At 44.5% G+C, this 16,680-nt stretch overlaps 1 protein-coding gene across 1 annotated transcript in view; it reads right to left on the bottom strand.

Annotated features, from left to right (window-relative positions):
• LOC138293254 (retinol dehydrogenase 8-like) overlaps nt 1-16,680 on the bottom strand; it is an 88,295-nt gene that overhangs the window by 61,452 nt on the left and 10,163 nt on the right. The window contains exons 2-3 of the mRNA XM_069232378.1: nt 4,967-5,128; nt 1,009-1,188 (exon numbers count right to left, since the gene is read on the bottom strand). Coding sequence (XP_069088479.1) covers nt 1,009-1,188; nt 4,967-5,128 — 342 coding nt within the window. The remainder of the gene's footprint in view (nt 1-1,008; nt 1,189-4,966; nt 5,129-16,680) is intronic.

Genomic DNA, 16,680 nt, shown 5'->3' with positions numbered 1-16,680 from the left:
GCATGAGTATTTTTCTTTAACTAATAACGTAAGCAATTTGCAAAAGTTTCACAAGTTTTAGTACTGTGGATATTGGGACAGAAGCAAGTGTAAATCATCTTTGTTATACCTGTTTTGCATTTAGTATGTATGCGTCACCTACTCACCTTCAAATGTGAAATTGACCACACTTCAACATAACCATGCTTGTCTTCATATTCTGCCACCTTTATGATGACAATACCTTCCCTACCTTTGTCCTGGCTCTACATTGACTGCAGCTGTGGTGTCTTGGTTGCTGTTGACCCACTCTCCAAAGCAATGCTAAGCATAACCACAATACCACAGAATCCTTTGTTGGTTGCTTCTCCAAGCTTCGTCTTATAAACATTCTATATCACATATGAAAGCAGCAACAACTGTCACCCCAAAATACCTGATCTGAATGCTCACCACATCAGATGGTCAGCAGGATACAATCACCGGGCCAGTTTCAGGCCCAAATCAAGAAATGCAAAAACGTAAAATGCAGGAGTCACACCTTGTCTCCAAGTGTCTGCACCAAGCATTCCTCTGGGCATGAGGCTTGTACACTTAGTCATGCAGTTCAGAAAGGAGGTAAACTCATTCAAGGAGAACCTCATTCATTACTGAAATAAGCACCGTCCCAGCTCCACCTGCGCTAAGGTCTGGCAGTTTGCATCTCCCTCAACCTCCCCCATTCTAAACTTATTTCTTAGCTTACTACTGCTGTGAGGGACAGTCTGCTGCTCCCTATCTATGTACCCTACACCCATACATACAAGTACACAAAATCTACATCAGATGGTCAGCAGAATACAATCACCAGGGCAGTTTTAGGCCCAAATCAAGAAATGCTGACAACAATTATTAGCCTGTGTGCACCTATCTTCAGTGGCAATCACGGCACAAAGTCTCTAACAACAAATAATGTTTTTCATAACCAGAAAACAAATGTACCAAACATGGTTAAAAATAAACAAAATAAAGAGGGATTCTTAGCCGTACCTTGGATTCCCATGACACTGCTTATAATAACGACATGTCCGCTTTTTCTTTTCTTCATGTCAGGTAATATCTCCTTGAGGAGTCTCACCAGACCAAAGAAGTTGGTGTCCATCACAGTTTTCATCTCTTCAATAGTTTGGCATTCGATGGGTCCAATAAGCCCAACTCCAGCATTGCTCACTGCAAACCAAGAAGATGTCAGTATAAGTTCACACCAAAGCAGCTCGGGGTAAATAAGTAGGATGCAGTCATTCTAGTGAGCAGCTCAGGGGTAAATAAAGATCACGCAGTCCTTCCAGTGAGCTCAGGAAAATCAGTTTCATGCTTGGCATTGAAAGGTCTTCCTGCAAGCCTTCCTACAGCTCTACTTCACTCCACTATTTAACTGACTGGAAAGCACATGATTGTAAACAAGTTGAATTAGACTGACAGCCGTCCATCTTAATCTTCAGGGGTTTGTCTATCTATGATGTAATGTACAGAGCGCCTTTAAGAGATGGGTTTAGGATTTTAAATTCATCCTTGGAAAACAATAAACTCTGGATGGTATGACAAACAGTTGAACTGTGAGTGAAGAAGACTGTGTGTGTTGCATTGGCCATCAATTCACTAAACAGCTGCTGGGGGCAGAGGAGGTGACACTGAGCACCTTATGACCGCTAATAATTTAACAGTGTTGACAAAGTGTCTCATCCTTACCACCTCCAAAATAATCCCACTTACTGCTGAGGGGCTAGGTGGAGGGAAAATACTGTGGACAGCAGAATTTAAACTTGTTAACCTTCTGCTCTTGCAATTGTCTTCTTGACTCCTCGTACAAAGAATCATTGAAGGGAGTGCCAAGTGTACCTAAGGCCAAACCAGAGGTAACCGCTGATGTCCCTACCTGCCTAATTGACATCCATGCTTACTAGTCAATCGTTATCACCCAGAACATCTCTTAAAAAGCTTCTGCAATGTCCATGACACTTATGTAATGGGACATGCATATGAATACGATATCCAAAGTATTAATTTAAAATTAGTGTGTGAAAAACTAAACTTTGCTACATTAATTGGCCTTAAAAACTTTTTTAAAAACAATGGGTAAAAAAGTAGGCAGAGTAAAGTCCCCAAATGTTTAGTGTTGTTTATAATAAACTCACAAAACCTGCACTGAAAGTCTTTGCAGGTCTTGCTGATCAAGGATTCTCACCAGTGTTGCCCTGCTTTGGCGCGAGAAGGACATCTCGAGTCAGTGAGTCTTGGGCACCCATCAGTGTCTGTGGGACTTCGTGGAGGCTGTACTCAGCAAGGCCTGGCCCTCTTGCCTAGGAGGAGGATCTGCGTGGTTGAGCAGGCTACTGCCAAAATGTCTGTAGTAGAACTGGGGAAGATGATTGTCTTTTGTTGTAGCCTTTGCGCCCAACATCCTTATAATGCCAGCCGGAGAAAATATTTACTTAGAATCCATTGGGATTCCTGCAGCACCCAAGCTTTCTGTTCAAACAGTCTGCTAACTCAAATTGCCTTTAAAACCAGCCTGCAGTCCACATGAATCCAAGACTCCCTAGACGGAAATCCCTGCCTTGCGAAGAGGGAAGGACTTTGGCATCTTTGGTGTCACTTTACAAGCAACTTGCCCAGCAACCAACCTCCATGGTTTGCCTGCAAGACATTCTACCCACAGATAACACCATCAGCCTCTCATGTTAATGTCCCAGTGAGAATCTGTGAGACATGACTTACTAGTGGCTACTAGATAACTTGAATCAGATTAACCATTAATAGAGATAGTGTTTCAAGCCCCTTTATTTCTCATTAGCCAACAAATTGGAGGAGCACATTGGAGGTGACTGCTGCCTCCGAGAAGCTTAAACCCCATCCTCGGTCAAAGCATCTGCTCTAGTAGACACTCCTTTGGATTCATTCCCCACATTCATGTGCTACTGTGCTGCAAAAGTCCAGTTCTGAAGAGGCTGAAAAAGGTGACTCCCTTGATCTCGCCACCTGGAGTGAGCACCTCAGTGGTGATTAGCACCTTCCTGTGAGTCAAGGTCCAGGAGGTAGAGCAGGGTGAGCCCACTGAACCATCCAACAAGCCCTAGGAGCTATTCTTATTGAATGTTAAGTCTCTTTGTCTTTGGGGTGGGGGGATTATGGAGCCTGGGAGGATTCAAATATTGGCACAAGCCATGCAGGTAACCTTTCCCACCTTATGGCCCGACATTCCACAAGCAGATGGCCTGAGCTCAAGCAAATACTGTCCTGAGCTTCTGGGTCCACTGTCTAGGTGGCCCAAGCAACTGGATTCACCAGCTATTTGCCACAGTCTCTTGAAGCCCACAATATGGTGCAGCAGTCTCTTTGAGTGCCAGGCTAGATGACCCATCAACTGAGACAATCCAGTCATTGGGTGCACAAGATGTCGATCTTCCTTCTGTTGATGCATTTGCTTTTAGCCTCCACGACCTCTCCATGAGATGCTGGCTCATCACAACTAATTTGAGGGCATGTCTCCCACTTTTAGTACACTGACGAGGCCCAGGCATCATGTAGTGTCTTGAGAGGCCTATGTGCAGACTGTTGAGTCCAAAGCAACCTCTACAAGTACCTCTTTCTTCCCAAGGCAGAAGAGATACTCTAATGCACAGTTGTGGACAAAACCCTGGCTCTGAAGACGACTTTCAATAAAAAAGATTGCAACAAGCTACCTGCTCCTCTGCTTTTAAAAATCAGATCTATAATCAGGTTGTCTCGGAATGATTCAATATCAAGTGCCCCACGAAGGGGTTGTATTCTGCCAGGCAAGTATCCTTCTCTCCATGTTTAATTATTTGCCAGATGGTATTGACCCTTCCCATTTACTTTTTCAACTATTTGCTTCATCTTGAGCTCCTTCTTTAAAGTACCTTTTAACTTTGTCCTATGATACCGATTGACTATCAGTCTTGCTCTGTATGTAGCCTCAAATGGAGTTTACCACCTGTGCAATACATTCTGAGGATCCCTTTCCCCAAAATGACCCAGCCACAGTAAAAGCTTCACCCAGCCTAAAGTCAACCAGTGAGGCCTCAAACAGAAGGACTTTGACTTTCTAAATGACACTAAAAAATCGATCTTCTGTAAAACCCATTTTCCGCACCCACGGGTGAACAAGAGTTCTTCTCTTTTTTATTCTCTTGCAATTGCTAAAACTGCTTTACATGTTTTTTTCCCTCCTTTTAGTAATACTCTTGAATTCAAATCGTCACCATGTCTGATCTGAAACCATAGTCAGATGCCTTAGCCTGGGACTCTGGTATCTGAAGCTGCAACAGTATTTCCTTTCCTGAATGGACAATGAAGCCCTTATGAGTCAAATCCCTCGTTGCCTGATGTCATGATGAAAGCCAAGGGTAATCTACACAGGCAGCAAGGAGATCCCACACACAGTCAAGTATGTCATAGCTAGGTGCTCTGGGTTTGACGTATTTTACCAGTCAGGAGCTTATGCTTCCTGTGAGGATACTTTGGTTGTAAGAATGTATAATATCAATAACAAAAAATGTAGGGATGATGGCTTCAATACTTCTGCTCTTTTTTGAGTTACTGAAGTAAGCTTGTGGAAAAATTAGAGCGAAAATTGTGGTTACATGAATGGTCCTAGCCCAGGAAGTTCCTTTGGAAGTTGGATTTCTAATCTGTATTAAAAAGGTACTTCCTCAAATAGTTTTATTTAAAAGTATTAAACTTGCCAATCTGAATAATGAGGAGTGAGTTAAAAGCTCCACTTGTATCTAACCAATACTGCGTTTTACATTTACACATATTGTCAATTTTGTGTGCAATAGTAAAGGTCAAGAAAATGTTTTATCAGAGCCAAATTATAACAAACTAATTCTGATTTATTGAAAAATTACAAAACAACACATCTATACTGTTGTAGTACCAATGCATTAGATATTCTCTTCATACAGTTATATCATATCCTCCTTACCCAAGACATCAATCCGCCTATCAGGGATGCTATCCACACAGTTTTTAATTGATTCTTCAGAGCATACATCTAATTGTTTAATTTCCAGAGTTCTACCAAGCGTTTTCCCAGCAGCTTCAACCAGCAGGCCTTGCTTGTCCAGATTTCTCATTGTGGCATATACTATAAAAAAAAGGTGCAGATAGGAAAAATGTTAATACATTTTGCAAATGCGAATTAACAGTTTTAAATAGATGACTTCGAGTTAGACTGTGAGAATTGGGACTGAAAGAATTTTGGCCTCGTTTAGTGTTGGTTGGTAATGGGACATCCACCAGAAAATTGTCTGCTGTCCTGTTCTAAACTCTTGGTTGCCGCACCTCGCTGACAGCTCTGCGAGCGGAAAAACTCTTGCCACAGATTATCTGTGGGTATTCTGTAGCCCACATGGCACCAGAACCTATTTACGGTGCAAACCAATTAGGTCAGGCTTCTGGGAGAATGCGTCAACCGTATCTATTCTTGTCCAGAGCTGCTATTAGAAGTATGGTGGCCCCAGGCAGGAAAAACCATTAAAACCACCCTTCTGCAAGGCAAAAACGTTCCCCGCTCACCAGGTACATTGATTTATCATATCTAAAAAGCAAGCCCCATATTTGGGGGCTTGCTACTGAGGAAGGAGATGTGGTATCTCCACCACTCCAACCAAGGCGGCAGCACATCCGTGGACCCCTACATGAGGTCCTTATTCATTAGTGAACACTCGCAAACTGTAATTCACCGTAGTTCTGCAAACCCTAATGCTGATCTTACTTCATAAACTTGAGGGCTCCATCATTTAATTATTGAAGATTAGTCCTTCCCTGATATGAAACAAGTAGCTTCCATATTTAAGATGTAATAAAAATTAATTGTTTAACATCCTCTAAAATGGATCCCCTCTACCTTATTCAGTATAATTTGGCATATGCAAGTAGTATAAGATCAAATATGTCAAGTTAGCCCCATTGAAGTGAAAAGGATGTAAGTATTTGATGTGGGGTGACGGAGAGCTAGACCTGAGAATGAACAACTACCAGCACTTATTCCTCACCCAATACCAGACACTACAGTCTTTTTTCAATTCAGATGATCCCAAGCAAACCAAACAACAAGATCAGTTTCCATTCCATAACCCCAACTCAGTGGTGCCAGGGAAATGAAGCCCCATATAAGTACAATTCAATGTCAGAAGGATACAACAATCTGAACTTGATTTCAAATTGTAGGGTCGGTCAACCCATGTTCAGTAGCCATGAGACAATCCGCTCCTCATTTTCTTATTCTGGCAGACCAAGTATTTAATTACAAGGTAACTATGATGAAGTCTTTTGGAAGCTGCTTTGCGTGTTAGGGTATGCTGCTTCAGAACAGGGTATTTGATGTTCACCCAAGGTGGTACTTTTTGATGTGGTGGACCACATGTTCAGACTGTAGCACTTCTAAAAGTTGGTAGCCATTGATTACATGAGTGGGGTACAGGCCCTTTTTGCCTGCATCCCTGTGGGGACCTGGCCTACACACTCTCCCTTTTAAATCAGTATAGGTCATAACTAGGACGGCTCATTTGTATCTATTTTGCGCATGCATTATAGTGTTTTATGTGCAGCATGCATTAAATATTTGGGGAAACTCTCTCCCTGTTAAATATGTATAGGTCATAACTAGGACGGCTCATTTGTATCTATTTTGCGGCATGCATTATAGTGTTTTATGTGCAGCATGCATTAAATATTTGGGGAAACATGAGTGTATCCTTGTTGGGGTCACCCAACTATGGAGCTCGTAGTGTTATAGGGAGATCCATGGGGTTAGCGGGAGTCAGATTTTGATGCCTCCCATCTCCCTGCATGGTTTGTAAAGCCAAGTGCAACTATCTCGCTTACAAAATTCATGCAGAGGGAAGGGAAAAATACTGTGGTTCTTCACAGGACTTGGCTAAACCAGGTGCAACAACTGCCAGCCTATGATCTGCAGTTGAGGCAGGTAGGAGTGGCCAAATAAACACGTCGAACCTACACACCTCCTCCCTTGAAGAGAAGCTGTCTGCTTATCCTTCCATCTGTTAATGACTGTCTGAAGTTCAATACCTAAAAACAGAAGTGCAGTTTTACACAAATCTGGCTGCAATGCACCATTTGCAGGCTGAATAGAAAACACACTTTGATTGTATTGGTTTCCTCAAAAATTGGTGGTCCTAGATTTTAACAGGTCTATTGATTTAATAAACTGAATTCGATATAAGTTGGACCATGCATCATAACCAGTGTTTACATTTGCGCTTTTGGACTTGTGCACACTTGTGTAGATGAAAGTGAGGATCAAAGAGTGTAAACTTGGTGGACTTCCTTTCAAGGGATACCCTAAAGACTAAGGTGGAAGTTTTGCACCACTAGGGCCCAGGGAGGTGCCTGCCCCACGAGGAAAGGATCCACCCTGTTAGCAAAAGCCCGAGCATTCAGGAACTTCCCCTGAGGTATTTGAAAGTATCAAGCCAGCCTAGGCCAGGAACCTGACACTAAGGTCAGCTCGACCGATGCATCCCCTGAGAGCAGTGATTCCGAAGCCAGTAGACTTCCCTGCTGCTGCATTCGCAAGAGACTAGATTCATGTGGTACTGATGACATTGTGAGTCTCATGCGCTTGTACTCTGCGTTTGCCGCACAACTGCTTGTCCATGTGGTGCCAATGACTGTGTGAGGCACGTGTGCCTCCACCCTACACAACTTTCTTCAAAGTTGCTTAGCCCAAGTGCCAGCAACCTGCGTCTTCACTGCAGCTTTCTCCCAAGTGTCCCAGGTCCACACACTGCCATCAGCCATCTGTCTGTCTCCTCCAGAATCAATTATTTATCTATTGGAACTGGTTAAAATGCTGCTGCATGTCTTATTACAATGGAACCTCTGGGTAACCATAACTTAACTGCACTGTGGCAGCTGCATTGGCTCCCTATAAGGAAAAGAATAGACTTCACAGGATTAGCAATAGTACACAGACCGCTCTATCAACAATCACCTGACTTTCTCGCAAAAACAATTTTCTGGCAAACTCCTAAGCAAGTGATGAGAACAAGCTTCCAGTTTTCAGCAGCAGTTCCGAATACCTGTACAGTGAGGTTCAGTGATAGAGCACTTTCTTGGTGGTAGTAGTGAGAATGTGAAACGCTCTTCCTACTCAACTTTGGGCTGAACCAAATCTCCTCCAATTCAGAAAACCTCTAAAAACTCACTTATACTGTTGACTATGTGTCTTTTCTATAGGCTGTGCGTTTTAGTCTAGCACCCAGAGGCTTCAGTGACTGCTGTGCTTTATAAGTAAGCCAACATAGATTCTGCTGCACCCTGAGACTGCTGCATCTTCCTCCCAAGCAGCTAGAAGCCCAACTCTGCACCTGCTTCTGACCAAGACGGGTTATGAAGATATCAAACTATGAAATAAACTTGCTCTTGGAGCAGACTCACGTGTTTTGCTATTAGATGGAATTAGCCCCTGCTAAGACTGGCAAGGTTTTATTTTTATTATGTAATACACATTTGTTACTTCATCTAGATGTTGGCCCCATACCACCATGCTAGACTAAGTCATAACCACTCAACTTCACTACCCTCTGAAAGTCAACACGGAAGAAGGAGGTACTTGGCATTTCCATATTTGGTATTTGTGTTTCCAGAGACTACAGCAAGAATTACCAATCAGCATTTGAGTTGCATGAAGTGGTGTGACACAGACTAAGGTATCAACCCAACAACCATTTCAGCTTCTGAGGATCAGTGTACATAGAATTCCAAGCATCAGCCTTATAAATGTCAAAAAGTATGGAACACTTCCATTGTGCAGCCATTACCATTGCGGAACTTGCCTCAATTATGCCGGCATATGTGGTCATTCAAAATAGCATATGACCGTTGTATTTCTTTTCAAGTGATAACAAAAATCTTTGCGGGTCTGAGTTAAGTGATACTTTTGTAATTCTCAAAGAATTGCCAACAGTCTAGTGGATGAAAAGATTGAACAGTGTACACTTGCTGAAAGACAGGAAATAAATCAGTGTCTGGCATGATCGGGGAACATACAAGAAGCATCTAGACGAATGAGGCTTTGGGACTCTCCTGACACGGTGGCCAACAGTCTTCTTGGACATACTGAACGACCAATGGGTAAAACAGAAAACAGATTTGTAAGAGGCAGTCCCCTGCCAGAATGTGTGCAAGACTCATGAAATGTAGGGACTCCCAGTATCAATGGAGTACCAACAGGAAGGAACAAATTCCACCTCGCTATGAAGTAAAAGTGGTGAAGGCCAACACTGTTTAAAAATTCATCATAGTTACTGTAGCAAGGTGAAGGTATTATATGGTATGACTAGGTAGTCTTACCATGGAATACCAACACAATGCCCAGTAGTGGACCTTGTATTCAATCTCAGTAAACCCTAGCTCAGACCTGGTAGTGTGACAAAGAGCAGTCAGGCTACTTAGAGGAACATGTGTAAAGCATTTTACAATACCAACATAGACGATACGTAAATGACATGACTCAATAGAAATCCCACGCAAATTTAGAAAAATTGATTGATTTGATTTTAATCTTAATTTAGACACCAAAACAAACTTTGTAGCTTTTGTACAACCGGAGTTGTAAATTTTAAAGTCTTTAGAAAATACAGTACTTTGTAGGTTTAAAGGACTTCCATTGAAGTCAATGGGGAACATAGCAGTGTACACTCGGGCAACTTGTAGGGTGAGTTCCGACGAACCCATGGGAACTTAAGGTTTTGCGGGGACCTAGACCAAGATTCAACAGTCAGGCTTTGGTTGCCTTGCCCAGAGAGTCCGGTTGCAGAGGTGACTTGGCTGTCCTTGGTGCTGAACGCACACTCTACCCTTCGGATGTAGAGGTCTTTGGGGGACCGGGAATTGACAGGTGAATTTTAACTGCCTCGTCCGGGTGTATAGGTGGCTTCTAGCTGTCAATCACGGACTGGTTGTGCCAAAGATGCTTTGCTGCTCCAGTCGAAGTCACTTCCTTCAGGCTGCAAACCCAAAGGAGAGGGGTCGCTGGCAATGGCCGGTCTCTATGCTGGGGGGGGGTGCTCTGGAGACGGTGTACGTCGTTTGGACGTCAGTTTCCGGTTTGTTGACAGACAAGTCTTAGTAGCTACAAGGGTGATCCACGGGCTTTCTGGCGGCTGGAGGTCACTTGGCGGGGAGTAGAGGCTTGAAACTTGACATGGGCCATACTCCTACTCTTTAAATGATAGGCACCAAGTTTCTTTAGACATGCAGAGCTTGTTGGGTTTCAGTTCTTCAATCTCAGCCCGCCTTTACTACTCCAAGGGAGTCTTCCTTGCATTATCGGTGTCTACTGGGACCAACAAGTCTTCACCTTGCATACACGTTGGGCACTCAGTTCTGATACTGGTGTCCTTAGGTCACTCTGTGTCCTCTCTTCGCTCTGGAGTTGGAGTCCAGGTGTTGTTGTTGGTGCAGACGCCTCTTTGTGCTTCTTTTTTTTTTTGTGTGTTGTGTATTGTTTTTTTTTTTTTTTTAAATCTGTTTATTAAACATAACATTCACACAACAGTACAATAGCTGTTAATAATTTTGCGATCCATTTGCTCACTTATATAAATTTACACAGCATTATTACACAATAAGGTGTCAAAAGAAGCAAAAATAAAAGACGAGGAAGGCAAATATAAAGCTGGATCCATTGACGCTTCATCAGGACCAAAAATAAATAAATTTTGCAACTCCAATTGGCTATTGGGTATGCTGTCAGGTGGGTAGGTTTAATGGCCTACGAACGACGGAATAAATAATGTCAGTTCCAGTTCCTGACATGCGATTCCTAGGAGCTCTATCCTGATCCCGGGGATGGGCGACCTTATTTGACATAGCAAGTACATAAAAGTAAGTGACTGTTTTTGTATTCCTTTCCCTAGTAGGGTCCACATTAATTTATTTTTGGAGAAGTTGTAAAATGTTTTTTTTTTTTTTGTTGGTCCTGATGAAGCGTCAATGGATCCAGCTGGACCACCAGACGCGAAACATGTAGACCTGATGACTAGAGGCACCATAATTGGTTTAATCCTCTTGTGTAATTGTTGAGAGTACGTGAACATTATCACTCACCCTTTGACTCTCACTCTGTTTTTTCTTCTTGATTGGAACAGTGTACCTCTTTTTCTTCAGAATTCGTATTGGGAGACTGTACACTGGACCATTAACCTCCCGGTCCCTCCTCTTTGTATCTTTGGCAAATATAAAGCAACATGAGAATGCGAAACCAAAAGGGCAAGGGAAAAAGTGAAGCAGCATTCAGCTTGGAAACTATGTATTGACTAATTGCAGATTAAGGACGCAGCTAATCACTATCAATGTCAGTACTAGTTTAAGTGATTCCCCCACAGTGCGTGGGAAAGAGAAAAGAGGGAGTGCGGCTAATATATGTAAATAAGGTGGGGGGTCACCTCTAAGGTATGGAGTGTGTCTATGGGATTTGACAGGGTACAGGGCAGGCATAACATTACGTGATCTAGGTATATGTTACATGTGTGTACTAACACAGAAAGTGTGTCTAAACATGGTGTAGAGGTACATTGTGGGGAGGGTTGAGGATGTTGATAATGGGTACAATTGAGAGTGGCTGAGATTGGGGCAGCATAGTTAAAGTGTTGACGGTGACAGCCAGAGCTGTAATAGATATGTATGGTGTCCCGTTCACGGGGGGTACATATCGTCTCTGGCCTCAATAGCCACCACAAAAGTGTCCCAAACTTCGGGGCCCTCTTGGATGAGACCCCTATGTTGCAATAGATGGAGTGTCTGGGCTTCAGCTTGCGCTCGGCTATGTAAATCACGAAGCCAGAACAAGTGGGAGGGGACATGTGGAGCTTTCCAGTGCGTTGCTATTAAACGTTTGTAAACCACAAATGCTAAGTCTATACATTTGTATATTTGTTTATCCGTTCTGGCGCGGTGGCGTATGCCAAGTAAACAGGAGTCGGGCGTGGGCACCAGAGTGTGGGATGAGATATCTGCTGTGACCTCTGTCACACGGTGCCAGGCCGAATTTATTGAATGGCAGCACCAAACCATATGGAAGAAGTCAGCTGCCGGTTTGGTGCATCTAGGACATGTCGGTGTTGTGCTCGGATATATTCTTTGGATGCAGGCTGGGGATAAATATGAATGGTGAAGATAGTTGAATTGGGTGTAACGCAGACGAGGGTTGCGGGATACTGATTTAACCATTGCAAGAGCGGCAGCCCAAGTCTTCTGTGGTAGGGGTGAGGGGAGGACAGAGTCCCATCGCGCCTTCGCCTGTGGCAGGGTGGTGCATATCGCCTCAAGTAATGCTTTATATAGCTTAGTCATAATGCCTTTTGTGCTACCTATGGTGAGGATAATGGTGAGTAACGGAGACTCCGGAGGCTCCGCGTCACTGGCACCCCAGAGATTATTGAGTAGTCGTTTTATGGCGCTGTATGTTAGAAAGGCCCCATTGTGCATCACTCCTGCGGATACCAGTTCCGCAAAGGTGTGAATCATGGAGCTAGAGTATAAATCACCCATCTGCAGTGTGTTTATTCCCTGTGTGTCGTGATGTATTGAGAGGACTTGGGTGCCCGGCAATTGAAACAGTGGCAGGAAGGGTGAGTAAGGGGGAGAGGGAGCCTTGCTCTGGACGTATCTGTGCCAGCAAAAGCGAGCTGCCTCCAATAGTATCAGTCTGTGAAGTATAGGGGGGGGCAGTTAGCATTGTAAGCAGCAGCTCCTGTGGTGCTATATGTGACTGCAACATTATGCCTTCAGCAGAAGGAGTATCTTGGACCCATGTGGATAGCCATGATAATTGGGCAGCTGCGTAGTATCTTTCGAAGTTAGGCATACCCAGCCCACCCATCTCTTGCGGGTGTTGTGTTGTAGTCAGCGCCACTCTTCGTCTGTCTTTACCCCAGAGTAGGTCAGTTACCATTGACTGCAGTTTGTTAAAGAACGAGCGTGGCAGGCACAACGGAAGGGCAGTAAAATAATATAAGAACCTTGGAAGAATAAGCATCTTGGCTATCGCCACACGACCCATGGGGGACAAGGGGAGCGAGCTCCAGAAAGGTATTGAGCTACGGGTGGAGCCGAGCACCTTATCAATGTTACCCTCTTTTAGGTCTGTGATAGAGTGATAAATCTGCACTCCAAGATATTTAAAGGTTGTATGTGACCAGAGTAGTTTATATTGTGGCAATGCCATATGATGATCAGCCGGGATGGAAGTAAGAGGAAAAATGCTTGATTTGGACCAATTAACATGCAGACCAGAGGCGAGGGCGAAGGAGTCCAGCATCTGCAGTACCTCTGCCATGAAGGCTGAGTGATTGCGCAAGTATATTAGGGCATTGTCTGCATACAAGGATATAATGTGATAGGTACTAGACTCCGGGATACCCCATATGTGTGCATAGCTGCGTAGTTTAATTGCTAATGGCTCCATGGCAATAGCGAATAGCAAAGGAGATAGTGGGCAGCCTTGTCTAGTGCCTCTGCCTATGGGGAATGCTTCGGAGATAGTACGACCATTTTTGACAAGGGCTGTGGGCCTAGAGAAGAGTGTTTTGATCCAGTTGATAAAACCGGGGCGGAAACCTAATGCTTTGAGTGTGCATAGGAGATAATTCCAGCTGAATGTGTCAAACGCTTTTTCAATATCTAGGGAGAGGGCCACTGCTTCAGTGTTTGTATTGCTATGCATTATTTGCAGGAGTCTTCTGATGTTCAGGAAAGTACTTCTACCAGGAATAAAGCTGGACTGATCATGGTGTATTAAACTCGGTAAGTAGGGGAGGAGCCTGTTTGCGAGTACTTTCCCTAGTAATTTGCAATCTGTATTGAGTAAGGAGATCGGCCTGTATGATTTGACATCGAGAGGGTCACGGCCTGTTTTTGGGAGGACGACTATCAGTGCCTCGCGCATAGAGTCCGGCAATTGTAGGATGTTGTGTTCTTCGTTGAATACTTCTATAAGTGGGTGTAATAAGTGGAAAGCGTGGGAGTTACAATATTCTACTGGTAGACCGTCAGACCCGGGGGTTTTGCTACATGCCATCTGTGACAGAGCTAAGCGCAGCTCTTCAATAGTAATAGGGCCGTCTAGAGTAGCGGTATTATCGAGGATAAGTTGATTTTGAGAGACCAGGTGTAGAGTGTCAATAAGGTGCTGCTCCGGGGGGTGGGGGGGGTATAAAGGGTGCGGTAATATGCCTGCTTGGGTGTTAACGATGAGATTAGGGTTTAAACGTATCGCGCCAATGGGTGTTGGTTGCGATGGCTGCCGAATCAGCCAAGCTAATAGCCTACCCGACCTGTCTCCCTCAACGTGTTGTCTTGCCATGTAGTGTCTATAGTCGTATTTGCTTAATCTGTTGTCTGCTTCCTTGTGAGCAGCCCTAAGCGAGTGCAGTGTTGTTAGTGTGGACTCTCCGCTATCGATCACATTCTCTGCCCTGCGGAGCTTCACCTCTAAGTCTTGTAGTTCTTAAGTAAGTGCTTTTCTAACCCCAACCGTGGCCGCGAGGCTGTGTCCACGTATCACCGCCTTGTGGGCGTCCCACTCTATAACGTGGGATGAGGTTGTGTTTTTATTTGATAGAAAGTAATCGGCTAATCTTTTGGACATATCTGTTTGAAAGGGGGATCTAAAAGGGCTTCTGGCTGTAATCGCCATGTTGGTATCTGAGTGTGCGTGTGTCCCCAAGCCATTGTTACGCATAGAGGGTTATGGTCTGATATCGTGCGTGCTAAGTATTCAGACATGCATACTTTATGAATAACAGATGCGGATGCAAAGAACATATCTATTCTGGTATGTAGCTTATGCACTGGAGAATAGTAAGAGTATTCGCGGTAAGTGAGGTGGTTCACCCTCCATACATCCCTCAGATCGTTGTTTGATGCCCAGTGCGTCAAAGCCTGTGAGGCGCGATTAGAGGGGTCGTGGCAAGTGGGGGGAATTAACGGTCTATTTCAGTATCTAAGACACTATTGAAGTCTCCCCCCCATATCTATTCTAGGGTCGCTAAGATTGCCGGTGGAGAGCGTGGATAGGAAGTCGCGCTGGTTTGCATTTGGGGAATACAGTGCGACCAGAGCTAAAGGGGACCCATCTAGGGTGCCTTCAAGTATCACGTGCCTGCCACTTGGGTCACACTGTGTGCGAGACAAAGCAAACGGGACCCCAGGTGCAATCCAAATGGCTACTCCGAGGGCAAAGGACGAGGAGGTGGTGCCGTGTAGTTGGCCTTTCCATTTTGAGCGTGTGCTTTCCAGCGTGGACTTAGTAAAATGTGTCTCTTGTAAGAAAGTTATATGTACTTGATGTCTTTTAAGGAAAGCATAGACCCTTTGACGTTTCCGTGGGGTTGCCATGCCCCTGACATTCCATGTTAGTATCTTATATTTAAAGATCCCTTGGTGCGTGTGGGTGGCCATAATGTTTTTGTGGCTGTTGTATGACCAGGGGAGTAGTTGTCTGTCATCCTCATTATGACATTGTTATGACGCTCAACCGCTATAGTTGGCCGACCAGTAATTATTAAACTGTGAGCTGTGGTCCTATTGCTATAGTGGACATATCTTGTGTGTTTGCTGCTGCTTTTACAGTTAACCTGCCCTTGATAAAGCCAACCACCCGATATGAAGGTGCACACTAAAACAAAATATAACAACAAATGAATTACTAACAAATAAAAAACAATTCCTATGGTTACCGGCGTGAAAGAATGGTCCATATGAAGCAGGGGGCTGCCAATGGGCATTGGTGCAGATACATGGTCTTACCCTGCCCGGGTCTCTCATGATTCAATGAACAAGGTACGCCGGCCGGGGGTGCATATGGGTTGCACGCCATTGTGAGGATACAGTGAAGAAACAGTGGCGGCGTGCATTAGTCACTGAGTAGCCAGAGCAAGGAGAAGATATCTCAACGCAACCGATAAGCAGGAGCAGTCGGAACCTAGCTGCTCAGCAGATATCGTCCGCTGTATGTGGTGTGAGAGAGGGACCCTGTGTGTACTCCGCTGAGTCAGAGTTTATATCCTGCTCCAGTTCAGCGTTCATTTGCGTAGATAGGGCAGTGGGCAAAGCGTTGACGAATCTGGATGTGGTCTGCAGGAGCCAGGAGCCAGGAGCGTTCGGACTGTGCCTGTTCAGGTGAGGGCTTAGCCCCTTGTTTTTTGCGTTGCTTGCGACCCAGCGTAGAGAAAGGTCTATTGTCGTCCTGCGCGCTTGTGTCTATCGGATCGGCTAGACCCTTGGAATGCAGCCAAGTCGAGGCATCTTCCGGAGTAGTGAAAAAAAAGGAGCGAGTGTCGTCCTGCACCCGGAGTCTGGCTGGGAACATCAGTGCGTACTTGATGCTGTGTTTGCGGAGGCATGTTTTAACCCGGTAGAAGGAGTTTCGCTTTTTCTGCACTTCTGCTGTAAAGTCTGGATAAGCTGTAATCACGGCATTTTCATAGCTTACTGGGCCAGATTTGTGGAATAATTGTAGGATAAGATCCCTATCTCAGTAATTAAGAAATCTTACTATAAGAGGGAGTGGTTGTGAGCCAGGTGATGGGGGTCTACCTGGGATCCTGTGTGCCCTCTCAACGGAGAAGAACTTCGGGATGTTGTCTTTAAGAATTGTGTCTGTGAGCC

Source organism: Pleurodeles waltl, chromosome 4_2 (assembly GCF_031143425.1).
Source record: "Pleurodeles waltl isolate 20211129_DDA chromosome 4_2, aPleWal1.hap1.20221129, whole genome shotgun sequence".
Classification (NCBI taxonomy): domain Eukaryota; kingdom Metazoa; phylum Chordata; class Amphibia; order Caudata; family Salamandridae; genus Pleurodeles; species Pleurodeles waltl.
The sequence above is the reverse complement of the archived record's forward strand: the minus strand, read 5'-3'. Positions and strand labels throughout refer to the sequence as shown.